We start from the raw sequence: 27,539 nt of genomic DNA on the forward strand, positions 1-27,539 counted from the left end.
CTCATATTGTTCCCCATCCTCTAACTTGTCCTCCAGCCTTATGGAACTCTTTTAAGCTGCTGTTTAGATTTTGGGATGCTAGTTCAGGCTCCCAAATCAGATCTGGGTGCCGATTTAGCCCCTGTGAATTCAAAGGCACACTCCCCCGATCACCTCCCACCCCCAGATCTTTCTGGTAGAAGCTCAGACAGAACCTGAGGACCCTGCCACGGGGCAATCCCCAAGGGCATGGGTGGGTGGGTGTTTTAAGTATGTGTTTGGGGCTGTTCCAGTTGATCAAGTCAAGTTCAGTGCCAGTACTCCTATCACCAAGGAGACCCTCCAAGAATTCAAAGATCTTCATTATGAATCCAGGCACAAGAACGGTCACTGGATAGGAATCGGTTAAATGATGCACGACAGCCAAGGAACTGTGATATGAAGAACCCAAGCGCCAGCCTCAACTGGGCATTAGGGGCCATTTCACTGTAGTATTTGTTTCCCCAGAAAATACCTCTTACTATCAAAAAGCTAGTGCAGTGAATGAGAGCCCTGGAGTTAGGAGGACCTGAGTTCAAATGCAACCAGAGACATTTGACATGTCCTAGGTGTAGGATACTGAGCAAGTCACTCAACCCCAATTGTCTCAGCAAAACACACACACACACACACACACACACACACACACACACACACACACACATCAAATGGTAAGGCAGAGTTGTAAAAAACCCGGCCCAGTCTTAAGACAAAAGTCATTCTCACACCCAATAAAACATACAAAGAAGCCAAGTGATAACAGGACATCTAGATAAATAATTAAGATTCTTATACAAGTATTATAATAACAGTATATTTGTATAGTGCTTTAAGGTTTACAAAGAATTTTACATGCATTGTCACTTGATCCTTGCCACAATTTTTTGAGGCAGATATTATGAATATAATTTTCTCTATTTTACAGACGTTGAAACTGAGGCTGAAGGAGAGATTACATTACTTGCTTAGGTGGTGGTAACAGTGCTGGTGAGAGTGCTGGCCTTGGAGTCAGAAAGATATACCTGAATTCAAATCTGGCTTTAGAATTTACTAGCTGTATGATCCTGAACAAGTCACTTAACCCCAATGCCTTGCCAAATAATGAATGAATGACTTGTCTAGAGATACACAGAGCATGTTGGCAATAGGATTTAAACTCACCCGCCCCCCTGTTCTTCCCCCAAAAAATACAATCAGTCTTCCAAAGTCTCAGAGCACGTTACCATGCCCTGTATTCCTTTCAGAACCAAAGCTTCCACAAATCAGGTTCAATCTTGAGGACTTCTCACAAATCACTCATTAGTTCATATCTAGGATTTTTCTTGGAATAGAAGGATTAAATCTGTATCTAATAAGAATATCAGAATATATGTCTAGATCTCTACAGAAAAGGTAAAAAGGATGCATGGCTTGCTCTCATACAAGTATGCAGGTTAACAATATGTCAAATATAAGACAAATTTAATTCACACCCTCCAAACTCCCTCCTCCCCCCAGAAAATGGATTAGATTCACACCTGAACCCATTGACAGTCAAAACAACTCTCCTCCCCAAGGACCTTATAAGTACCCTAGACAGCTCAGTGGTTAAGGTCTCCCAAAGGAGAAACTATTTGAAATTACTATTGAATCCACTCCTTCTACCTGACTGACACAAATCACATAGCTCCCATCATCAAGTAAATGCAGGTAAGATTTGTGGTCCTGGTCCTTATTGCTCCCTGGCACAAGTTTTTTGCTTAATTTTGGAACTCTTGCTTGGTCCAAGTTCAATCAATTAAACACATGTTATATAAACACACATACATACATATACATATATGGCATTGTGTGTGTGTGTGTGTGTGTGTGTGTAGCACTGTACTAAACTCTGAGAATACAAAAAGAAGCAAAAATTGGTGTCAGTCCTCAAGGAGCTTACAATCTAATATGAGAAACATCAAGCAAATAAATATATACAAAGCAAACTATGTACAGAATAAATAGGAAATAATTAACAGAAGGAAGGCACTGGAAATAAGAAGAGTTGGAAAAAGACTTATAGAAGACAGAACTTGCCTTGGGACTTAAAGTCAGGGAAGTCAGTAGGCAGAGTTGAGGAAGAACATTCCAGGCTTGGGGGAGGGCCAGAAAAATTGCCCAGAGCAAGAAGTCCAAGATGGGAATAAAAAGTAAGAAGATTAGAAAAGGAGGAGGGGGGTTCTATCTGCTCCAATTTGGGATTGCCTGTGAATTCTTCCTTTTTCCCTTCAGGAGGCAAGATTCAGGAATTCTTCTGTTGGTCCAAGACCATTACTGCTGATACAATGATGTTTTCTTTGTGGCCAAGTGGTTCCAACTCTCCAAGGGACACAAATAATTCCCTGGTGGAGTTTCCTGATGCTTAGCTTTTCTCTCCAGGGAACTAAGTCTCAGTAGCCCCTCTCCGGTTGGAGTCTGTTAGCTCTCATTTTGCCATCCTCTGAAGTTGCTATTCTCTGCTACTCCCATCTGCTAGAGCTGGCTGCTGGTACCACAGGCTTTGCCCTTAACAGGAGTGTTATCATTCTTTTGTGATAACCTTTACAGGCAACTAGTCTCAGTACTAATGGATATATTTTCAGCTCTTTTGTAAATTAGGCCCACAGTCAGCTAGGTGAGCACACAAGTCCTTCCGAGAGCTATCCAGATCCTTTTAAGACTTCAGTGTCTGTGAATGAGGGCAGAGGATCTGTTTTTGTCCAGCACCGAGCCATTGTTGTATACCTGTGAAACTTGGACTGTATACCAGCACCACGTCAGAAAACTGAATCTTTTCTATTTAAATTGTCTTAGGAAGATCACCTGGTGGCATAAGACTAGACACTGAGACTGAGGTCCTTTCTCAAACTAAGCTGCCAAGCATCCAAAATGTACAACAGAGAGCACAGCTCCAATGGGCTGGTCACACTGTTTGGATGCCAACATATACTTGCCCAAAAGCCTGTTTTACGGAGAACTCATCTAGGTCAAGTGCTTACAGGGTGGTCAGAAGAAGTGATATAAGGACACTCTCAAGGTCTCTCTAAAGAACTTTGGAAGTGCTTTGTGACATGGGAGACAAGGGCACAAGACCCCCAGCATGGAGTACCCTCAGCAGAGAAGACATTCTATGAGCAAAGCAAAATTGAGAGAGCTCACAAGGCATGAGAGATGAGCAGGAACATTCCGAGCTGGTATCTATCGTCTGATCAGTCACAGTTGGACACGCTGCCTTGAATCTAACATTCATTTTTGGTCATGAAAGACAACAGCCAAGCATAAAGTTGTCACAAAGTGAGATCCTTTCCATCCTGTCCAACAATTTGAGACCCAACTGTGAGGTTTCTTAGCAAAGATCTTGGGCAGTTGCCATTTCCTTCTCCAGCTCATTTTCAGATAAGGAAGATTAAGTGACTAGTCTTATAATGTCTGAGGCCACATTTGAACTCAGCACTCTATCTAGTGCATCACTTAGTTGCCTTCCTGGACACAGTAGACACCCAATAAATACTTGTTGAATTCAACTTAATATCTTCTTCCATTCAACCAAACCAAGAAGTTGTCCCTCAACCTTCCCTCCTTGTAGTTTTGGAGCAAGTAAGTCCTTTCAGTTCATATCTCTGGCAGCTAGCACCTATGCCATGAAAATTATCTTGGAAATCTGGCAAGACACAAGGAGACACTTAGCAACCCTTTGGGGGTAGGGGAAAAGGAGAAAGTGAGCCATATCCTGCATTTCTGCCCTGCTAGCAAAAATCCCCCACCCTTATTACATTAATGAAATAACATGTCTGTCTTGCAAAATGAAAAAAAAATCATATGAACATTTTAGAATTCTTACAAAACAATGAATTATAATGTCCTTAGGTGGGGAAAGATAAGAGAATAAATGCTAATTTCTACCTGGCAGAGTGTTTGAATATCACCCACACTTCTGTGAACAAAAAGAAGTAGGCACTGGTACCAATGAAAACTTTGGCTCTTCACCTTCACCATCTGCTCTATCTGGCTACAGAGCTTTCAATGGTGCCAAACCAGCCTCTACATGGCCTTTTGTTTGATTTTTTTGAGGATGGTATTTTTTTTCTCCTTAATGTTGCTCTGGAGTGGTATAAATCTAAATGTAGGAAAGTTGCCCTTGCTTTAAGAGAAACCAGCCCCAAGTTCCCTTAATTCTCTTTCTGAAGGGGAAATAACAAGAATGGGAAACTCAAATCAAAGGGAAGCAAAGATTGCTGAATTGGAGAATCACTGAATTTTAGGATTGGAAAGTATCTCAGAGATCATCTTGTCTTACCTGTACTGGAATTAAAAACCTCCTCTTTACTTCTCTAGTTAGTGTTATCCAAGTTCATTTGATGAAAAGTTTATTATCTTAGTAGCTCATCTGACCTTTAAAAACAGTCCTAATTTGTAGATGTTTTTCCATTGTTCAGAGCCCAAACTGCCTCAGAAAATCGGAAGCATTGTTCTTAGAACAATTCATTTCAACAAAAACTTATTAAGTATCTATCATATTTAAGCCATTGTGGAGGTGCTAAGTATTGATACAAAAATGAAATGCCTAGAGTCCCTACATTCAAGTACCTACTAAGTTATGTGTATATGTGTGTATACATAATTATGGGGGGGAGGAGAGGAGAAGGAGGGAAGGAGAGAGTGATTAAAGGAGAGGAAAGGAGGGAAAAGAAGAAATAGAGAGAGGGGGAAAAGGAGGAAGGGAAAGACAGAGGGAGTAATTAGAAGGAAGGAAGGGGAAGAGGGAAAAGGAAGGTAAAGAAAGGAAGGAGGAGAGAAGAGAAACAGAAAAAGGAGAGGGGGCAAGAAGGAAGGAGGTAGAGAGAGAGGGAGAGGAGAAGGGGAGAAGGGAAAAGGAGGACGGGGGAGAGGGGAGAAAAAAAGGAGAGAGGGAGTGAGGGAGGGAAAGAGAGAGAGGGACGGAGAGAGGGGGAGGATGGGGGGAGGGGACAGGGACAGGGACAGGGACAGAAGAGAATACACATTTTTAGCTGTTGTTTCTGAAAAAGCTTTTTGGAGAGGGTGTTACCTGAATTCACCCACTGAACAAAGAGAAATATTTCAACAGATAGAGATGAAAATTAAGGAGAGGACAATTTACTTGGATACTTGAAGTAGGAAAGGCAGAGTGAAAATGCAGAGAGGTTTGGGTTTTTTTGAATGATGAGATTTTTTTTTAAGGAGTTTATATTCTAATGAGGGAGGCAACATATTAATAATTGGGTACATACAAGACATACAGAGAGTGAACTGCTTAATGGTGTCTGATGCTTCATGGCTCCATGGAGTTTCCTTGGCAGATCCTGGAGTGGTTTGCCTTTTTCATCTCTAGCTCATTTTACAAATGAGGAGACTGAGGCAGAATTAAGTGCCTTGTCCAAGGTCACACAGCTAGTTAGTGTCAGAGGCCACACTTGAACTTAGGTCTCCCTGACTAGGGACACCTAGCTTTCCCCCACCCTGTTCTTTGTAAAAAGTTTTTAGCCTAATTTTACTACTGCACAGAGTATATGAAAAGAAAAAAGGTAACAGAAATAAAACTGGAAAAAGAGATGGAAGGCAAATTGTTGAAGACATTAAATGTCAGGATAAGAAATAGTCATCTTATATGGCACTGGGAATCACTTTATATTTTTGTGAAGGCAAGCATTTTCTATGCATTAGGAAGCTCATTTTGGCAGCTCTGGAAGGATGGACTAGAGAAGTAAGACACTAGAAATAATGGGATCAGAAGAATTGCTATAGTCCAAGAAAGAGGGATGTTAGCACTGTGAGTGAAGAGGAGGGGGAAGAATGAGAAATGTCATGGAGGTAAAAGAGACAGAACCCAGTAACTAAAAGTGTGGGCATGAGAGAGGTAAGAATCAAAGATGATTCCAAGGTTTTGAGCTTGGGTGACTGGGAGGCTGGCATTGCTATACAAGGAAATAAAAGAATTTGGAAGAGAATTGTAGTGGAGGGATGGAAGATGATAAGTTTTGTTTTGGATATGTTGAGCCTTGGGGGACAATTGTAATTAGGAGATGGGAACAGAAACAATCAATGAAGGAGACTGTTGCAGAGAATAATTTATATGACCATAATAACTCAAAGGAATGCAATTCTGGAAGATTCACAACTCTGAATTCAGTGATTAATCATGATTTCGGAGGATTAGTGATGAAACATGCCTCCAATCTGCGGTAGAACTGTGTGGTAGCAGGGATGGGAAATGTATAAGACCTGCAAAATCATTTGGTCTGGCCCTTTCAAGGCAACCTCAGGCAACAAAAACCTCCCATTGATAGAATTCTTTAGATTGATCATTTTGTATTCTCAAAAATGATCTTATAAATATCCAAATGGTCCTTAGTAGAAAAAGATTCTCCTCACCTCTAGGCTAGAGGAACAGAATAAGACATACATTTTCAGAGAATAAGTTGTTTTTTTTTTCTTTAAAAAAAATAAGGAAGAACTTCTATTGGAAGTAAGATAGTGAGTAATGATGCAAAGAGAAAAGAATATCAATGAAACATTAAAAACACACAGACAAGAAAAAGACATTTTAAAAGCGGACATAGATGAGAAAGGGAGTCTTGTCATTAATATATTCAATTTAACATACATTTAAAAATGGTCCATAACAGTTCACACAGTTTCATATATCTATTCTGTTCTTTTATATCAAAATGTTCATGCTTGTTGATGTTAAGTTCAAAGTAACTTTTTAAAAAGAGGTCATTAGCAAACTTTGAGAGTAGCTTCAATAGAGTGGGGGTGTAGGGAGATCAAAAACTAGATGAGGAATGAATAGATAGTAAGAAGTAGAAGCTGTAAATGTGAACTACTCTTCCCATGAGTTTAGCAATGAAAGGAAGGAGATATACAATGATAGTTTTGAAAGAATGGAAGGGAAAAATTTTTTTTTCTTTTTTTTTTAAGATGGGTAGAATTGAACATAGATCAGAGGTTCTTAACATTATTTCTCAGACTTGAGCTAGAACTCAGCCTTTTTTGACTGGTGTAGCACTCCATCAAAACAATTAATTTTTCAATATTGTTCCAAAATTGTGACACTCAAAACAACTGAATATGTAGTACAGAGAGGAAGAATATATACATGCATGTATACATACATATACACATATATATTTAAAGCCAAATTGGGAGAGAATCAAGTAGCTTTATTCAATATAAGGACTATTCATTTAGATTTGGAATTTGAAATCTTTAATACTATTTAAAATACATATTTGCTAAAATTACATACAACAGAATACAAGGCAAATACTTCTATGGTGAATGTCTGTGTCACATAGGCTGGAAATTTAATGTCATCCTCAACCCATCATTTTTTCTCATTTCCATAGCCAGTTAGTTGCGAAGTCCTGTCATTTCTACCTTGCAATTCTCCCATATATGCCTACCTTTCTCTGCTCTGTACTGCCACTATCTTATTGCAAATTCACACATATATTTATATATGAATAAATAGATATGATTCCTTGCATCAAACGCAATGCCTATCAGATATTAATAAATTGTTGATTGATTGCTCTCTGAGAGGCACTAGGCAAAAAAAAAAAAAAAAATCACTTGGTAGGAAAAAGTGGGAGAACATCTCAAATTGTGACTATTAAACCAAAAAAAAAAAAAAAATCTCTGAAAGAAGTTTCTTGTAAGGTTCACCATTCATGAATCTAATTAAGACTGAATCTTGGTAAGATTGTGAGAACAAATATGTCATTGTAAAATTGAAAATTGATTTTAATTCTTTTTTTAAGATTTAAGTTGGCAAGGGTTTACTACTCTACCAAGCCAGAGAAATTTACCTAAAGGCCTTCTGTCGTATAATTAACTCCACTCAGGATTCAATTCTATTGTGAATTAAATCTCTACTGTTATTGTATACCTCTCTAACTTCACCCACTATTCACTGATCTCAAATTTAAGTTCTATTGCAATCTTGTTCACTGTAATTCAAATTCAATTTGATTCAACCAAAGCCTACATTCAGATGAAGCCTAATATTATCATTTTAGGATTACTCCCATCTTCCAAGGAGTAAGTAATGGGGAGGAGGTGAAGTGACTCAACCAACCTCCTCATTAAAATGTCTACCAAAAAACACTATCATGATGTAATGTCAGGCCAATCAGAAGACACACTTAAAACAATTTAGATTTTGCTCAGTCATCTTGCTAATTGTCATAAAAGACACTGTGAGCTCTTACAGAGAGTCTTTGGTCATTGGAAGAGGGCACTAACCCAATCAGTTGGTTACTACTACCTTAAATAATAAAATGATCATGCTCAGAATCTTGTCTCTTTGTGCATCCCTTTTTCCTCTTTTTCTGTTTCCTTTATCCTTCTATCATAGCTCATAAGATCATTAAATTCCAATTACTTGCCATTATGCTAAGCACTTTATAAGTGTTATTACTGTCTCCATTTTACAGATGAGGAAACTAAGGTAGAAAAATATTTGTTACTTGTCTAGAGTCACAAAGCTAGTAAATTTCTTTGAATTCAGGTCTTTCTGACTCAAGCCCAGTGCCCTATTTACTGTACCAGCTAGTTTACTCTACAGATTTTAGAAGTCATCTACAAGAGAGGTATCAAATAGATGCATGTAGTCTACAATACCCCCTAGGGCAGCTTGAACCAGATTAAAATGTAATTAGTAAATATATGTTCCTTATATTGAACAGAACCAACTAGTTCAGTTGGTTTTATAGACAAAGCAAATTAGGTCCAAGAGAGAAATATATATCTAAATGCACATAGAGCTAGTTCATGTCAGAGCTGGTCATTGAAATCTGGCTGCAGGCATACCTTGGAGACACTGAGTTTGGTTCCAGACCATAGCAATAAAGGGAGTCACACAAACTTTTTTGTTTCTCATTCCATTTAAAAGTTATGTTTACTCTGTACTGTAGCTTATTAAATAAAATGTTAAGCAGCATCCAAATCTTCTATACATTGTAATCTTTTTGCTGGTGGAGGGTCTTACCTCTATGTTGATGGCAGCTGACTGATCTGCCCAGTGCTTGCTAACAGCTAGGGTGGCTGTCACAATTTGTTAAAATAAGACAAGGATGCCTCACTCATTGTACGTGAATATCAGGGAATAGGAGGGAGAGAGGAAGGGGAGGGGGAGTCAGAACACATGCAGTATTTATAGATTAAGTTGGCTGCCTTCCATAGTCATAGTTCGTGGTTCCCCACAATAATTACAATACTAACGTCAAAAATCACTGATCAATGATCTTGTGAGGAAGAAAGCCATCTACACCCAGAGAGAGGCCTGTGAGAACTGAATATGGATCACAACATAACATTCTCACTCTTTTTGATGTTGTTCCTTACATTTTGTTTTCTTACTCATTTTCTTCCCTTTTTGCTCTGATTTTTCTTGTGCAACAAGAGAATTATATAAATATGTTTACACATATTGGAGTTAACATATATTTTAACATGTATAACATATATTGGATTGCTTGCCATCTAAGGAGGGGAGTAGGGAAAAGAAGGGGAAAATCTGAAATGCAAGGCAATGCAAAGGTCAATGTTGAAAAATTATCTGTGCATATGTTTTGAAAATAAAAAGCTTTCAAAAAATAAATAAAAATCATTGATCACACCATAACAGATTTAATAATAATGAAAAAGTTGTAAATGTTGCAAGAATTATCAAAATGTGACAGAGACACCATGTGAGTACATACTGTTGGAAAAATGGCACCAACACATAATTGTCACAAACCTTCAATTTGTTAAAAATGCAATATCTGCGACGTGCAAAAAGTGAAATACATGCTTGTACAGGTGGTCTGGAAAACAAAATGGTACACTGAAAAACACTGAAGCTAGCTAGAGCCAAAGAACCTTTGGTCAAATATTAGCTATAGCTCATAACCTGTGCTTGCTCTATGTGACTTTTGGGCAAGTCACTTAACTGTTAACCTGCCTCAGTTTCCTCATGTGTAAAATAAGACTAAATTGCCCCTAAGGACATATTATAATTCTAAATCTTGGCTCCTGGGATGATGGTTTCTAATGCAGCTATATTCCTTCTACCTTATTCATACGGGACTTCTAAGAAGGTAGGGGAGAGAAAGTGAAAAGGCATATTAATTCAGGACTTCTGTGCCCTTTAAAAATGTGTAAATGCCTTGTATGCAGTATTTCTCAAAAACATTTGTTTCTGAATGAAAGAATGAAATGGAAACTGCAATGCTAACTCCAAAGAATGGACATTAGACTTTATTGGCAGACAAACAGAACCTTCTTGGGGGACCTCCAATCAAGCCTTTATGAAAATGGTAAAACACAGCCCAGGGACAATTATTTAGTTTGCACATTATCAAAGTTTCTTTTTCTATTGGTCATTACACTCTCCAAATGGTAAGAATTCTCAGCTCTTTCAAAACTTACAGTCATTCTACCCAACTGTCTAAGGCTGAGAAGAAGGGGCTATCATGGTGTTTGGGATTTGGTTTCATTTATTCAAACTCTTCTAACCTCCCATTGCAGTGAATAATACAATGTTTAACAGGGCATGAAGTTGTTTTTCTCTGGTTTATTGAAAAAACTGGATATATATATATATATATACACACATATACATATATTTATGTAAGTATATGTATAAGTATGTGTGTGTGTATATATATATATATATATATATATATATGTATGTATGTATTTTTTAAGCCAAATTGGGAGAGAATCAAGTAGCTTTATTCAATATAAGGACTATTCATTTGGATTTGAAATTTGAAATCTTTAATACCATTTAAAATACACATTTGCTATAATTGCATACAACTGATAGATGGTTTTTGCTGAGACACCATCTTATATCCTTTATCACTGAAAAGCACATTTTAAAGGAATATGCTGCTTTGATTTTACGTGGCACTTTTCTCCTCAAATACTTCACAGGCATCAATGGATTTCTCCCCCTTATCTCTGTAGCCAGTGCGGGGACCTTTCCCCCACTTCTTTTGAAAGGTTTCCCTGGTGGAAAGAATGCATGCAAGAGGATTTGGAAAATGCACAGATGAGGGGGAGGGGAAGAAGCATCCTCACCACACTTCCCTTGCTAATTTAAATAATCCCTCTCAGAAACCCAGATATACCTCAGTATTTAAGGGACAGAATAAGAATGAATTGTGCCAGAAGACTTGTGTTCCTGCTGCATGGGAACTACCTCCTTGTGATAAGGTCAGAGAATACCTTTATAGCCACAGTATATGAACCTACAATTAGTACCATGATTTCTTTTAAGAACATAGGGTTAGTAATCTGGAGTTTAAGAACTTGGTTTTATAAAAAAAAATTATAGACATAAACATATTTTATATGTGATAAATATTATACAGACACACATGTGTATAAATGATGTCCTTTTTATCTTTTAAATTCTATACATAATATTGTATGCATTTATTTTGAAAAGGGGTATGTAGACTTTGCCAGACTTCCAAAGGGGTTCATGAAACAATAAAAGATGAAGAACCCCCTTTTCAAGAAATGAAAACATAAAGAGGGCCTTGATTCTTAGGGAAACTTGTGAAGCAAGACAAATCTAGAAGCAGTAGCAAACAGTTATAGATTTAGGGAAATTGTAAAAGAAACAAGATGCTCAGTGGAAACAAGCATTTATTAAAAAGTCAGTACGTTCCAGGCACCATACTAAGTGCTGGGGATAGAAATATGGACAAAAATTATGTCCAGGCAGTCCTTGAGACCACATCCTAATGGAGGGAAAGACAATATGCAAAACTACTTACAAGATGTATACGGGGTAATGTCAGAAGATGTTGGATGGAAAGGAGTTACTGGGAAAAGGTGGTTGCAAAAGGTAGGACATGAAGGATGTCCAGGGACTCAAGAAGCAGAGGAAAGGAGGCAGAACATTCTAGTCATGACTGAGTCAGGAGACAGATTAGGATGTACAAGGAACAAGAAAAAACGAAAAGCAAGGAGACTGCTTTTCCAAGGAGATAGATTGCAGAAAATGTAGAGCGCTAAGTCTAAGAAGCTTCAAAAAGTAGAAAACTGTCAAGAGCTTTAAATGCTCAACAAAGGATTTGACATTTGATCCAGTAGATATAAGGAGGGGAAGGGGTGATACAATGAGCTCAGGATTCATGGGAGGCTGCTTGGGAGTCTGGATAAATGGAAGCAGGGAGACAGCATCTGGCCAGGCAAAAGGTCCTACATCAGTCTGACTAGCAACTCTATGTGGGGAGAGACCTACTTTAGAATAAGCCAAATGTTGAAACAAACTCCTTAACAAACCTTTCACCCTTCAAGCATTTAACAATGCATGGGGATCTGAACTGCAAGTTTATGCTAATGATAAATAAATCTGAAACAATGATCAATCCAAAGAATTGTCTTTTAAAATTTACTGTTACTACCATAAAGTTAGTGTAAGGAATAATATTCTGAAAGTCTCTACAACCAGTTAAACGTTAAACAAGGAAGCTCAAAACCTCCTGAGAGGGTCAGAGGAAGATTAGCCTTAGAAAAGGCCCCACATCCCAACTAGAGATCAATTCCAAAGCAATCTCCTTCCTACCTGCAGGAGTCAGTATCAGTTCCCAAGTCCAAGTTCCAGCAAAGTCTGGTCCTAGGTTTTATAGGCCAGATAAGGCCCTATTTAAAAAAACAACAACAACAACAACCCAGCAGATTGCTAGGAAAAAGTACCTTATTACTTCTGTTGCCTAATTCCACCCGGGATTTTCCTTTGATATTTTTGCTATTGGTGTCCTGTCATTTCAGTCGAGTCTAATTCTTTGGCAATCCTATTTGGGGTTTTCTTAGCACATATACTGTTATGGGCCAGAACTTGAAACAAGGTGATAACTCAGTGGAATTGATGGAAGCAATGCTTGTATGCTTGGGTTTGCACCTTTGACTGTTCACACATTAGCTCACACACATTAGTTCACAAGTTTGGAAGATTCACAAGTGTTCACAAGTATGGGAGATACACAAAGTTAGCTTTGTAATTTTGTGAATTCACACCTCCCATAATCCCACTCTCGGAGGAGGAGTCAACCTTTTACACCGAGAATAAAAAGAGCTTCAGTCAGTCAGTCAGAGTCAGTTCAGAGTTGAGTTAGGAGTTGAGTTAGAGCCAGAAGCCATTTCGGAAGAGTGACAGAGTGAGAGTCAGTTTGGAAGATTGCCAGGAATTGGAGTTGAGCTAGAAGCAGAAGCTGCTAGAGGCAAAAGATTAGCAACGAGAGCTCTCGGAACCAAAGAAAGCTCAAGTGAGTTCAGTTAAGGAGATTGACAAGCTAGAGACTGCAGTTGAAGCTGCAAGAGCTCTTGGAACCAAGGAGGGAGAGAGGCCTCTAAGGAAAGAAAGACTTGGAAGGAGAAAATAAATGTTTGGATTTTATCAGACGGCTGTAATTGCGGTGATTATTACTCTGAACTGAAACTAAGGCTGCCTCCAGAAAACCTCCCCAAGAAACCTGCTCCCAAAGAACCATCATATATTATACGATCATACTTTAGAAAAAGAAGAGAACGCTACAATATACTAGAGTGGTTTGCCATTTCCTTCTCCAGTTCATTTTGCAGATAAAGAAACTGAGGCAAAAAGAATTAAGTAAGTTGTCGGAGATCACACAGATAATTAAATCTGGCTCGAGGCCACATTTGAACTCAGGTCTTTCTGACAACATACCCGGTACTCCAATTACTGAGCCACCTAGCTGGCTTCTTTTACTGCCCAATAATGAGCTCTATGTTTCCTTGTACTGGGCCTCTGATATTCAGAACTATATTCTACAGTCTATAATAACAATCCAATTCTTAAGTCAGCAGCCTGGCTGCTGGGGTCTAGAGAATATAAGGGGGCCTTAGTTTAAACCCCAATCTTGCCCCTACCTCTCTAGACTCTCTCCCTCCCCCAGTTAAAGGATGAGGTTCCTTCCAGCTTTAAATCTATGATCTACTGTGATATGAAAGGAATCTGCTTCAGGGGATGGAGTATTCACACCAAGGAACAGCAGGCTTAATAATCTGCAGCCAGGTGGCTGACTTAGTCAGTCCTATGGCCAGGCTTATGATGTTGGTATTGCTACAAAGCAAGAGAAAGATGGGGGAAACAACAAAGAAACAAATTGTCTTGGGTGAGGAAGCTACTTGAAACCAACCATGATGCCTTCCCACTCTTCCCTTAGAACAGCGTTTTCCAGGATTGATTCTAGGCAGGCTCCTTGGGCTTTGGGCCTCCAGCTAAGAACTCTTTTCTGACTTCCAATATAGTCTGACTTGATTACTGAGGAGATTATACAGGTCAGACCACTCTTGGGCTTTTGCCTGATTAATTCTGACTCTATTCTCTCCCCTGAGTATTTTGTTGTTGTTCAGTCATGTCTGACTTTCCTGAATCCATTTGAGGTTTTCTTGGCAAAGGGATGGGAGTGGTTTGCCATTTCCTTCTGCAGATCATTTGACAGATGAGGAAACTTAGACAAATAGGATTAAAGTGACTTGCTCAGGGTCACATAGCTAGGAGTGACTGCAGTTGGATTTTAAATCAGGTCTGCCAGACCTACACCCAGTGCTTTATACACAGTCCCATCTGCCTACCCATTTGAATAGAAATTAGTCAATCTAGTCTTAAAAAAAAAAAAAAAATCACAAATCCCCTAATCTCAAATTAGGTGGCAGGTAAATCCGGGTCAAGCTCTCCAGCTGAACCAGAATTCTGAAGAACTAAAAGCTTTTGAAGATTTGTCTAAAGCAGATGAGTTACTCTGGAAGGAGGTGGAGTCAGCTGTCCAGCCACTCATTTACCACTTAAGTGACCCTTGGTCAAGGTACTTAATCTCTGGGCTTCAGATTCCTTATCTATAAATAAAATGATTCCTTTTAGCCTTAAATCTGAAATCTAGATTCTAGCACAGAGAGTACCCTATTTCTCAGATAGGGTAGAAAAATTGACCTGATTTCCGGTCTAAGGACTTTCTATTTCTTGGTTATGCCTGAAATGTTCCTGTGGATTTTACCAAGGTGACAAGGCTGACCAACCTGAGCCCATTCCCCACCTCACATGAATCAGGAGCCAACTATAAGGCCTCAATGGGTTTGAGAAGAACTCTAAAGGAATTATGGCACCTCCCTGACCCATTCCCTTTCCATTTGAATTACTAAGCCCCTAGTTACTTGTAGCCCCTGATCTGGATTGAACTACATTTGCCAAATCAGGAAGGGGCAGGACTTGCTCTAAATATATTTTAATGCAGAACTTGTCACAAAACAGTCCTGTCTTAGTTGCTTAGTATTTGGGAATTTGCGCCATATTGAAAATTCTCATGATGAATTAGCCCAAATTGAGTTATCAAGGCCAGTTTATTCATGCTTAGACTAAAAATTTCCCTGCATTTTAGTCCTGCCTTGTATTGGGCCAGAAATCAAAGATGGTCCCTTCAGCATCTTCTGATCCTTTCTGCTGTCTCTGACTTTCTTGTCCCAAGGAAGGACACAGAACTAGGTCTAGTCCATCTAAACCCTAAGTACCACTTAAGCACAGAGCCATATATGGCTCTTACATAGCCTACTCATCACTGTGGGTAAAGGTAGGGACATGCTAAAACCAGCTCAAAAGTGTAAGCATTTTACATTTCAGAAATTGGCAAACATTACAAATATGGGTTCAATTTATTGTTTGGCCTTAAGAAAGAGGTGGAGAAAACATTAATGATGTAGATTAAATGCTTCAGAGAGCTAGTTGTTAAACATTTACCAGCACATCCGTGGGTAAAGGATCCAAAGCCCAATTATTTATTTTTTAGGCAAATCGGATTATATAATTTACTCAGGATTACTCAGTTGATTCTGAGCCCAAATTTGAACTCAGGTCCTCCTGATTCCAGATCACTGCTCTTATCCACTGTACCATGTAGTTCCCCTAGTTACTTTTTTTTTTTTTTTTTTGCATTTTTCTAACATTTTTATTGCAGAATCTTCAAAACCCTTATAAAATAAGTCGAGAGGGTTTTTTATTTTTTAATAATATAAGTGCCTTTGACAGTACTTTCTTTTAGGACTGGTAAATAATGCATTGCATGATATTTCTCAAAGAAAGAAAATAATAAGCATGTCCTCCTAATTACTTTTTAAACTAAAAGTTCTTAACCCTCAAAAGAAAACTTTCAAATCAGCAGGTACAGTAGGAACTAGGTTCAGTGAACTCAAGGATTCCTATGAATTTTATGGATGCCTGGCTGACTAAGCAAGAGTAAATTCCTTGTTAAACTCATCTCTCCTAAAAAGCCTGTCTTCATGCACTGGCAGCCTGACAGACTTCTACCCATAATGTGACATCCAGGAAACTAAAGCCTAGAAGCCCACGTGGGGAAGCACAGCAAAGTATTTAGTCTGCAAGTAATCCCCTTCTCAGTGGTGTTAGGTCCCAGCAAATGATGCAATGGCTGTTGCAGAATAATTTCAACATTTCAAGGGACTTAGAAAAGGTCATGTTCCACTTCTAGCACTGGAGCCAGTGTCTGCTGTGTCTAACTGTGGTGTGCTGCCAGGATCTGAGTCAGAATTTCCTCTGTGGTACTGAGGCTTCAGGGACATTTTCAAAACTATCAAAGCAGGAAAGTTATCCCCATATAGGTTGTACAACTGTATAAATGACATAGGTTGAGGAGAGCCAATTCTGGTTCTCTTCTTATTTTTTTAAATGGTATAATCTTTAATATTCAGGTAGAATATTTCCTGGGAACAAATCTAAGCAATATACTCATTAACCAGGGCACAGCCTCTAACTCTATAGGGGTTATGAAAAAGAACAGATAAAAGGGGTTTATCTGACTATTTATCTACTTTCCCCACTAAAATTCTAGTGGGGGAGCAGGGGAGAAAGAGAAGGAGTTATATCTCTGCTATTATTACAGAGTGGGGAGTTGCAGGCCTAGAGTCAGGAAGAGTGATCCTCCTGAGATGAAATGGCCTCAGACATGTATAAATTATGTGACCCTGGACAAGTCACTTAATCCTGTTTGCTTCAGTTTCCTCATCTATAAAATTAGCTAGAAAAGGAAACGGCAAATCACTTCAGTATCTGTCAAGAAAACCTCAAAATAGGTCATCTAGAATTGGTAATGAATGAAACAACTGAACAACAACAAATTATTATGCAGCTTTGAATATACAACTTTACTATTAAACCCTGAGCAATGCTACTATCAGTAGCATTTACATTTACACTTTATCAAAGGGAATTTTTAAGAATAGTTGTATTTATCATTTAAACCTCTAGGGTTAAGAGAAGGATATACTATTTGATCCAGATACAGGAAGGGAAGAATAGGAGATAGCTTTCTAAAACTAGAATGGTCTACATGAATGTCAGAGTATGCCCTCTGGGTTGTACTTTGTCCCTGCAGTTCCCTAGAGGTTCATGAACTCAGTATTTCAGAATCCATTGGGATAGGGAGGTTACTATCTTGATAATCTCATCTATTCCTAAAATACTGTTCAGAGTCCAGAATTGATCTAGGCCAACACCGCCTGTTTCCTATGCTGGCAAAAAAGCCAACTGGAGAAGGAGGCGTTTAGCATCCCAAATCATATTAATAGTCCAATAGGTAGAGACTGCCTGGATGAATACAGGACAGTGGCTGTACTACAAGGGACACACTCTTATATCAATGAAAGAACTACAAACTTATTTGCTAAGATAGGGGACTATGGGTGTGCAACATTTGATATGATGTTAAATTTGACTGATATTGTGGTTAGTTTTGCTAAACTGCTTTTTGTTTTTCTTTCTTTTGTATTATTTGTTATGGGGAATAGCTCTTTAACCAGAGGAGGGGGAGGACTATGGAAAACTATGGTGATGTGAAAATAAAAGATAACAATGATTTTCTTTTACAAGAAAGAACCACTGCATTTCTTCCTTTCTATGGCATAGTACTGTCTTTTTACATTCAGATTTCTTATGCTCTCAGAAACTCTCATGGATGCTCTAAACCTGCAACAAAACCCCTCATGGACATGGACTAGGGAAGCATTTAATGAGTTTATGATCATTTAATGAGCTTAAGGACTAGTTCACTTAGATTCCTAATGTGGTCTACCTGGATCTTCAAAAACAACTCATTGTGGAAATCCATGTAACTAACGGGGACAAACTTCTCATAGGCCATATTACCAAATGCCAAAGCCCTGACAGTATTTCTCCTCCACATTGTTCTTTGTACAGAAAGAAACTATAACAGTAAGGAAAGAAAAGGCTACTAGGCTTTGGAAGCCACATTTGAGAGATGTACATTAATAGCTTGAAAAACTATTGCTTGATGTTGCCTTGGTTAAACCAGAATGACAAATGAACCAATCTGGATTAATAATATCCATCATTTTGGTTTGTTTAACTTCATTATCACTATACTTTAGGTCTCTGCACCATATGGAGTGCTGTGCTGTTATGTGTAAATATGTAAATAAATAGGATACATTTGCTATTACTAAAGATGGTTTCCATATTTTTGTTGAATTTTAAATAGTGAAAAGTTTGTGATTTTATAATAATCTTTCTATTTAAAAAAAAATCTGCATTTCTTTGATGTTAAAAATCCTATACAAATGTTTGGTGGTATAGTAGATAGAGAATGGATCTTGGGGGTAAGGAAAATCTGAGTCTGAGTTCTACCTTAGATATTTACCTGTGTGACCTTAGGCAAATTACTTAACCCATCTGCCAAAATGTTCTCATCTATAAAATGAGGATAATAAGAGCACCTATCTCCCAAGTTTGTTGTGAGATCCAAATAAGGTAATATGCTTTGCCAACTTAAAAGAAATATTATCACTCTTCATAACTAAAGGAAAGAGTGATTTTATTAAAACTCAATATTTTCTGTAAAATCCTTCAGTTTCTCATTTATTTGGATCTATCAACAGAATTTTTAAAAAAATAACAAAACAAAGTTCTCAAAGTTGAGATCTCATAGTGTTCCAGCTAGTGATAGATAATACTTGAAATATTAAGAACACTGGCTTGGAACAGTCTCCAGAAGTTGCTTGAGATGCTTATCTCGATTACCAGAACAGCTTGAATCTACAGCTGGAAAATTCAAGCAAATTGTTTCTGCAAAGTTTATAGCCTTCAGCTTCTAATCCCAGGTGAGATGATTCTAACATGAAGTCATGGGACCATAAGACACTTATAGAAATAAACTACTTCCCTTCAATCATGACCACATCTAAACTGACCCAGTCCAATGAGAACCACATCTGGATTACACTATCTTTTTTAAAAGCTTATGTTCATTTCATCACCCCCTTACTTAAAAATATTCAGTGATATCCTACTAGTTAGAACAGGGATTTTATCCCTGATTCCGTGAATATTCTATTTATTTACTGAAAATTCCATTTCATTTTATTTTCAGATCCAAATTATCTCCCCTTTCCCCTATCCATAAGGAAGGTAAGAAAAAGAAAACATAAATATTTCGTCACAAATTCCCACATTAATCATGTCCCTCCCCAAAAAAACAAAAAAAGAAAAGAAAAAAAAGTATGTTTTAATCTGCTTTTATATCCATCAATTCTCTATGAGGAAGGTGAGGAGCATATTTCATCATAAGTCCTTTGGGTTGGTCACTATGTTGACTAGAGTTCCTAAGTCCATCATGACCTTTTAAATATATATATAACTTTTTGTCCATATTGATTTCTTTTATGTTGATGTGAACAGACAATTTTTCAGAAGGAAATAAAAAAACCAAAGTTATCTATAGTCACATGAAAAAATGTTCTAAATCATTACTGATTAGAGCTATACTTCTTAAATTATGAGTTCCAACCCCATATAGGATCATGTAACTGAATGTGGAGATAGCAAAAATTTTGGCAACAGGAAAGCTTTCTAAATGCTCCACATCCTGCAGTATCAAATATTCTGCCAAGAATTAATTCTTTACCTAAAAATAATCAAGCACATCCATCTCATTAATATTCAAATTTGCTTTAGTCTTTAATAAATGGTAAAATTATATGTAATCCAAAGAACTTTTTTTAAGTAAAAGTAAATTTTAATTTTAAAGTAAATTTATTTATGATTTAATATCAGCAACTGTTTGATTTCTATACTTATTTTATATACCTACATATCCAAGGTCATATGAAAGTTTCTCAGGTGAAAAGCATTCACAAGTAGAAAAAGAAGCCTTAGATTAGAGAAATGCAAATTAAAACAACTCTAGGGTACCATATCATACCTATCAGAAATGACAAATGTTGGAAGAGTTGAGGGGAAAAATGTACATTAATAAACTGTTGGTGGAGTTAAGAACTAGTCCAATCATTTCTGGAGAATAACTTGGACTTATACCCAATAGGCTTTGAAACTGTGCCTACCCTTTGATCCAGAAATACCACTAGGTCTATACCCCAAAGAAATCAATTTAAAAGGAAAATGACCTATATGTACAAAAATATTTATAACAGTTCTTTTTGGAGTGGCAAAGAAATGGAAATTGAAGGGATGCTCATCAACTGAGGAATGGTTGAACAAATTGTGTCATATAATTGGAATGGAATACTATTGTGCTATAAGAAATGATGAGAGGGGTGGTTTCATAAAAAACATGGGAAGACCTATATGAACTAATAAAAAGTGAAGTGAGAAAATCCAGGAAATCATTGTTCACCATCACCAGTAATGCACAATAATGATCAATTGTAAAAGACTTGCTTCTCTGATCAATACAATGATCCAAGATAATTCCAAAGGACCCATGATGAAAATGCTATTTACCTCCAGAAAGAATTAGATAAATCAAACTACAAAATAAATAAGAAAGAAGTTAAAGAGGTAAATAGAATACTAGAAAAGTTAGATATGAAAGATCTCTGGAGAAAACTAAATGGAGACAGAAAGGAGTACACTTTCTTCTCAGCAGTTCATAGAACCTATACAAAAATTGACCATACATTAGGACATAAAGACCTCAAAACCATTTTCCTTATAAATGTATCATATTCTGTAATGGGCTGAGAGTCGGGTTGATGCACTGAAGTCCCAAGCACATGAGGCTAAATAGTAATTGGACCATACTCTTATTAATATATAAGCTTGGAGAAAGAATGGCCCCCGCCCACTCTTTGTGCAAGTCCTGATGTGTTGTATAGGAAATGAGGATTTTGGTGGGTGGAGGCAGGGGAGTGGAAAGGGAAGCGGAAGAAGAGACTGCGGGCTGATGTCTTGACACAGCTGCTCACATTGCGATGGCAACAGCCCTTCACCTCCGATCCCCCTTTGCTAGCTGGCTTCCTGTCGCAGCTGCCCATATTGCTATTGCAATCCCTCCTCACCTCTAATGAGAATAAAGATTGAAGATTTTTCCCTTAACCTGAATTCCTGACTCCGGCTGATTTTAAATACGCGGTCATCACATTTGGCGCCAAGGACCCTACTTTCACTGAAGAAGTCTCCAGTGACCAGGAACATAGGTGAGTATTGTAATACACAAACAAGTCTATTTCTTAAAGACTAAACTAGTAACCTTTTTTGGCTGAAATGGGACAGATCCTAGCTAAAGATTCTCCATCCCCCACCCCCACCCCCCCACCTCCAGCCCCACCCAGGAGTGGTGCTATAGAAAGCCTGTTTAAGCTGATAGAAGATCAAGGGCTACTTGTAACTTGGGGACAGGCAGCTAGACTTCTGGCTACATTAAAACGCACCTCCCCTTGGTTCTTAGAGGAAGAGCAAATCTCTCTTGATAACTGGGCATTGGTTGGGCAACAGCTCTCCGCATATAACAATGAAACCGGTCCTCATTCAATTTCCATCGAGGCATTCTATTTATACAATATGATACAATTGGCTTTAAGATACCATATAAGTTCTAGGAGAAAAGGAAAAACTCTAGGAATAGCCAAAGGGGGAAGCCTGAGATAAAGGAGGAAGACAAAGAACAGATTAATGGCCATATCCCCACAGGGCAGGGAGACTTAAGTGAGGCTCAAGGGTGGGTGAATCTGAGGCAGCTTCAGCCCCACCTGAGGAGCAGGTAATTGACTCCCCTCCATCAACTCCACCCTCCAGGATGGAGGGAGGAGGGGTAGTGGGGGGCAGTGACAGCACCAGCACCTTCCCCCCTGCATCCAGCCGCTCCTATGACTAGATTGCAAAAGAGACTAATTAAGGCCAAGGCGGAAGGGAGAGATGTGTTGGAATTTCAACACCACATTTTTCCAGTAATTCAACAGTTTAATTCTTCAGGTCAAGAAAGTAGAAGATACTCACCTTTTGATATAGAAATCCTCAAAGACCTGAAAAAGGCTTGTACTCTTTATGGGGCTACATCAGCTTATGTTAAGATGTTATTACAGAATTTGGCTTTTGAAATCTTGACCCCTAATGACTGGAAATCTATAGCAAGGATATGCCTAGAACCTGGACAAAACTACTTGTGGCTTTCTGAATATAGTGAGCTCTGTAGGCTACAAGCCCAACAAAATATTCAAAGTGGAGTTCATGCTGCAATCACCTGTGACCTACTAACAGGTTTAGGCTCCTATGCAGACGTCACAGTACAGATTAATTATTCTATAGCAGCATATGAGCAAATTGCTGCTAATGCTATCAAAGCGTGGGCTTCTCTCCACAATAAAGATGACAAGGGTGGGGCCTTCACAAAAATAACACAAGGGCCAAATGAACCCTTTGCTGACTTTGTGGGATGTTTGCAGACAGCTATCACAAGAACTAATGGGAAAAAGGCAATAACAGACATTTTGATAAGGCAACTTGCTAAGAAAATGCTAATGAGGTTTGCAGAAGAATTATATTAGGACTTGCACAAAGAGTGGGTGGGGGCCATTCTTTCTCCAAGCTTATATATTAATAGATTATGGTCCAATTACTATTTAGCCTCACGTGCTTGGGACCTCAGTGCATCAACTGGAGCCTCAGCCCATTACATCATTCTATTTTTCAACTTTATTAACTTTTGTATCGCACATCCTGAGCATAAGGTCATATGCAAGCATAATTTTTCTGTTTTTTTTTTTTTTTTTTGCAATACAGCTTACATGAAAATATAGTTTGCATTATTTCACATGTGTAATTGATATTTTACTTGACTTCTCAGTGGAGGGGGTATAGTGAGAGGGAGGGAAAGAATGTGAAACTCAAAAAAAAAGAATGTTAAAAACAAATTAATTTTTTTAAAAAAAAGATTTAAAATAGGATTTGATTTAGATAAATTCCATTTATACACAACTTTTCTAGGAGTACCACTATATATAAATTGGAGCTCACTTAAGTTTAGCCAATTTTTACCCCTAGAAAATTTTTCTTCGAAGAGTATTCTGTTTCCATTTTCCTTGTAAGTCAGAGTCCTACAATATGTTGGAAACACACCTGAAGCAAGGAGATACATACAGAGTAAAGGTAAAAGGCTGGAGCAGAATCTACTATGCTTCAGGTGAAGTAAAAAAATCAGGGGTAGCCATCCTGATCTCAGATCAAGCAAAAGCAAAAATTGATCTAATTAAAAGAGATATGGAAGGGCACTATATCTTGCTAAAGGGTAGCATACATAATGAAGCAATATCAATATTAAACATATATGCACCAAGTGGGGTAGCATCTAAATTCTTAAAAGAGAAATTAAGAGAACTGCAAGAAGGAATAGACAGCAAAACTATAATAGTGGGAGATCTTAACCTTGCACTCTCAGAATTAGATAAATCAAACTACAAAATAAATAAGAAAGAAGTCAAAGAGGTAAATAGAATACTAGAAAAGTTAGATATGATAGATCTCTGGAGAAAACTAAATGGAGACAGAAAAGAGTACACATTCTTCTCAGCAGTTCATAGAACCTATACAAAAATTGACCATATATTAGGACATAAAAACCTCAAAACCATTTTCCTTATAAATGTATCATATTCTATTTTTCAATCTTGTTAACTTTTGTGTCGCACATACATAATTCCACCGTTCCCCTTAAAGACACTGGCAGTGCCTGATTTCATCTTTTTGTATATCCCAGAGTCCAACATTGTGTTCTGCACACAGTAAATACTAAATGAAAGATGTTGAAAAGGAAAAGGTATTCATTGTGATTCATTGTGCTTCACTGGCTGTGGATAAAATATCCCAAGGTCAAATCTTATCTCTAATAATTACCTACATGATCATGGGGAAATCACTTCATTTCCATTGGCCTTGGTTTCCTCAGCTACATGAATGAGGGAATTGAATTGGATAGCCTCTAAGGTCCCTTCCAGCTTCAGAGCTACAATCTTATGATGCAATCAATACAAAAAACAAAAAACTCAAAATAAGTACATTGTGTACTTGGGTTTGTACCAGAATAATGGATGCACTGAATTCAGCAAGATAGAAACGTCAACAACGGACGAAGGGCCCAACATAAATAGCTGTGAATTCAAAAGGTTTATAGGTACACTAAGAAAGCCAAGTCTAAAAATTCATCTCCATTTAACAACATTTAGTAAATACTTACTGTGTGCAGAGTAATGTGCTAGATTCTAGAACACTGATAAGATAAGAAAAATAGATAATAGCTCTTCTACAGTTGGACATGGCTTGTCTTGGTTAGTTTTGTTGAAGAGCTTTCTCCCCGCCATTATATTTAATAATTGACATTCGATGGATGGCTCATTGGGTAGGGGAGGAAAGATATATTCAGAAGCTAGTAGTACAGTGCATAGAGCACCAGCCCTGAAATCAGGAGGACCTGAGTTAAAATCTGGTCTCAGACACTTAACACTTCCTAGCTGTGTGACTCTAGGCAAGTCACTTAACCCCAGTTGCCTCAGAAAAAAAAAAGAAAAAAAAAAGAAATAGAAGGCAATATAAAGAACAAAGTTGCATCTGCAAAAATAAAATGAAATTTAAAAAAATTTTTTAAATAAATAATTCCTACTGTCAGGAAACTTGGTCTGATAGGAGATAAAAAAACATTCAAATATAAGCACAATGTAATTGGCTATGTGACCCTGGACAAATTGTTTACTATCTCAGTCTCCCAAACAATTCTCTAAGACTAGAGACAGCTAGTTGCCATCAAGGACAGAGTACTAGGTTTGGACTCAGGAAAACTTGAGTTCAAATGTAACCTAAGACACTTAGAAGCTGCGTGACCCTGAAGAAATCATAAGTTCTGTCTGTTTTAGTTTTCCTCATGTAGAAAATGAAATAATGATGATGATGGTGAAGATGATGATAACATACCTGCCTCTCAGGAGTGTTATGAGAATAAAATGAGGTAATGTTTGTAAAGTACGCTACACACAGAGTACTATATAAATACCCACTATGTCTATTGATATTGATGATAATAACAGCAATAATAATAATTGTAGAAGAGGGACCTCTCCCACACTGGCAGTTTTCCTCATTGGAAATTCCTTAATATTTGTAAAGGATTTTGTACATAGAAAAGTATAAAAAAAAACTTGCCAAAAATATTAGTTATTACTACAATGCATAATGATGATGAAGATGAACCACAGTAACTACTACGACAACGATGATGGTAATAAATAGAAGAAGAGGGATGTTTATATACATTGGCAGTTTCCACACTGGAACTCACTGGTCCAAACCTTATCCCTATAATGAGTACATGACAGCATCACCAACATGGTATGTAGAAAGTTGAGCAAGCAACATGAAAAGTCCCATACAAGGAGGACCTACCTCAGGTATTAGACGCCTTTTTTTCACACTAGGTAAAATGTCCTGCTGGCCTCCATGGCCATCACTTCCAGTCTGCTTCCGCTTGCTGGAGTCCTGAAGGGAAGTAAATGAGCCATCCGATGGGGGCTTCTCGGCAGCCCTAGAGGTCACAGAACAATCCAGCACAGCATCCCCAGCTTCAGTCTCCACTTTCACAGGATTATTTTTTATAACTGTTATGGGGGATAAGTGAGAGAGTCAGATTGGTAAAGTGAGACTGCTATTTGTTTCTGCCTACCTAGTACCCCACTCAGAGCTTAGCCATACTCTCTTAAGTGATCTTCCCTTTGGCCTCATCTCACAGCACAATTTCTAGTCATAGCAAAAGCAAGTTATAATACAAAGCCATTTTCCTCTAATTTTGCAATACTTTACATAGAATTCCTACTCCAATATTTTGAAAGGTCTGTGACTTTATCGCAGATGAACATAAATGATACTTGCTAAAATATATTTCCCTCTAAATGGGCAGTTTTTGTGAATTAAAATAATAAAATTAAAGTTAAAAAAACAAACCTGATAGCCAAGCACCTCTGCATTTAATAATAATAGCTAACATTTAGTTTGCAAATCATTTTATATAGACCCTCACAACAACCTTGTGAGATAGATGGTATTATTATTCTCATTTTTATAATAAGGCAACTGAGGCACAATGATTTGTCAGAGCCACACAAGTAGTGTCAGAGGCTGGATTTAAATTCAGGTTTTCTTTATTCTAAATCCAACACTACGCACTAAGCTACCTTGATGTTTTAACTATTCTGGTCTTCAACTAACAGCTATATATTTTACCACTAAGCCTACATTTAATGCTCATCTATAGAGGGAGTCTTGCAAGTGGTGTGGAATCAGGAACCCAAGTTCAAATTTAACTTCACATACTTACAGCTGTGTGACCCTAAGCAAGTCACTTAAATGCTTTCTGCCTCAATTTCTTCAACTGTAAAATGGAAATAATAATAACAACTATCTCTCAGGATAGTTGTGACAATCAAATGAGATAATTATATAGCATTCAGCATAAAATTTAGCACAAAGTAAATGTTAGCTTTTTTTCATTCTTATTTTCTAGCTTTGTGGGACTTACAAAGTTTTGGAGGTTCCCAGGGTCACTTGCAGCTTATGATGAGTGTCTTTTGAGGGGATACAATAAAGTGTTTGCCCAAGGATTTGTTTAAATAATTTTTCTTTTAAGTTTTTTTTTTGAGAAAGAATGGCAGTGATGGAGATAACAGACTACAAATATTTTTAAATCTGAAGTATTTTACCTTCTTCTTCATCATCACTGAATTCAGCTGAGTTCATCTTCTGTACCACTAAATAAAAAAACAAAATACTCATCAAAACCTAAAAATTCACAGGTCACATAGAATCAATCAGGAGTTGGTCTTTTCATAGAGCGTCTGGTGGTGGTTCTTATTATTTTATTTGCCCAAACCATATAGAAATTGCTCCATAACAACAAAGCCAATTCATCTTACTCAGATTTCTAAGTTTTCTTTGGGAACCAGATCTTGTACACATACTAATGAGAGCCCTTTTAAAAGATTTATCACAACTGAATGCAGAAAAGTATTACTTGAGGACTACTTTTAGGGTTGTGTGGAAATTACACTATTAAATCAAGAGTTACAAACGTCCCTGGTTTGGATGAGCTCATTTCAATCTCTAAGGAATTATACCTTACTAAATGCTAGAAGCAGAGGATTTAGAGCTAGCAGGATCTCCAAATGCATCAGTTTGA

General features: G+C 37.7%; 1 protein-coding gene across 1 annotated transcript in view; it reads right to left on the reverse strand.

Annotated features, from left to right (window-relative positions):
- Positions 1-27,336, reverse strand: part of BEND3 (BEN domain containing 3) — a 42,943-nt gene extending 15,607 nt beyond the window's left edge. The window contains exons 1-2 of the mRNA XM_051997474.1: positions 27,064-27,336; positions 25,754-25,965 (exon numbers count right to left, since the gene is read on the reverse strand). Of these exons, the coding sequence (XP_051853434.1) occupies positions 25,754-25,965; positions 27,064-27,136 (285 nt within the window). The 5' untranslated portion in view covers positions 27,137-27,336. The remainder of the gene's footprint in view (positions 1-25,753; positions 25,966-27,063) is intronic.
- Positions 27,337-27,539: the final 203 nt, after the last annotated feature.

This window comes from Antechinus flavipes, chromosome 4 (genome assembly GCF_016432865.1).
Source record: "Antechinus flavipes isolate AdamAnt ecotype Samford, QLD, Australia chromosome 4, AdamAnt_v2, whole genome shotgun sequence".
Classification (NCBI taxonomy): domain Eukaryota; kingdom Metazoa; phylum Chordata; class Mammalia; order Dasyuromorphia; family Dasyuridae; genus Antechinus; species Antechinus flavipes.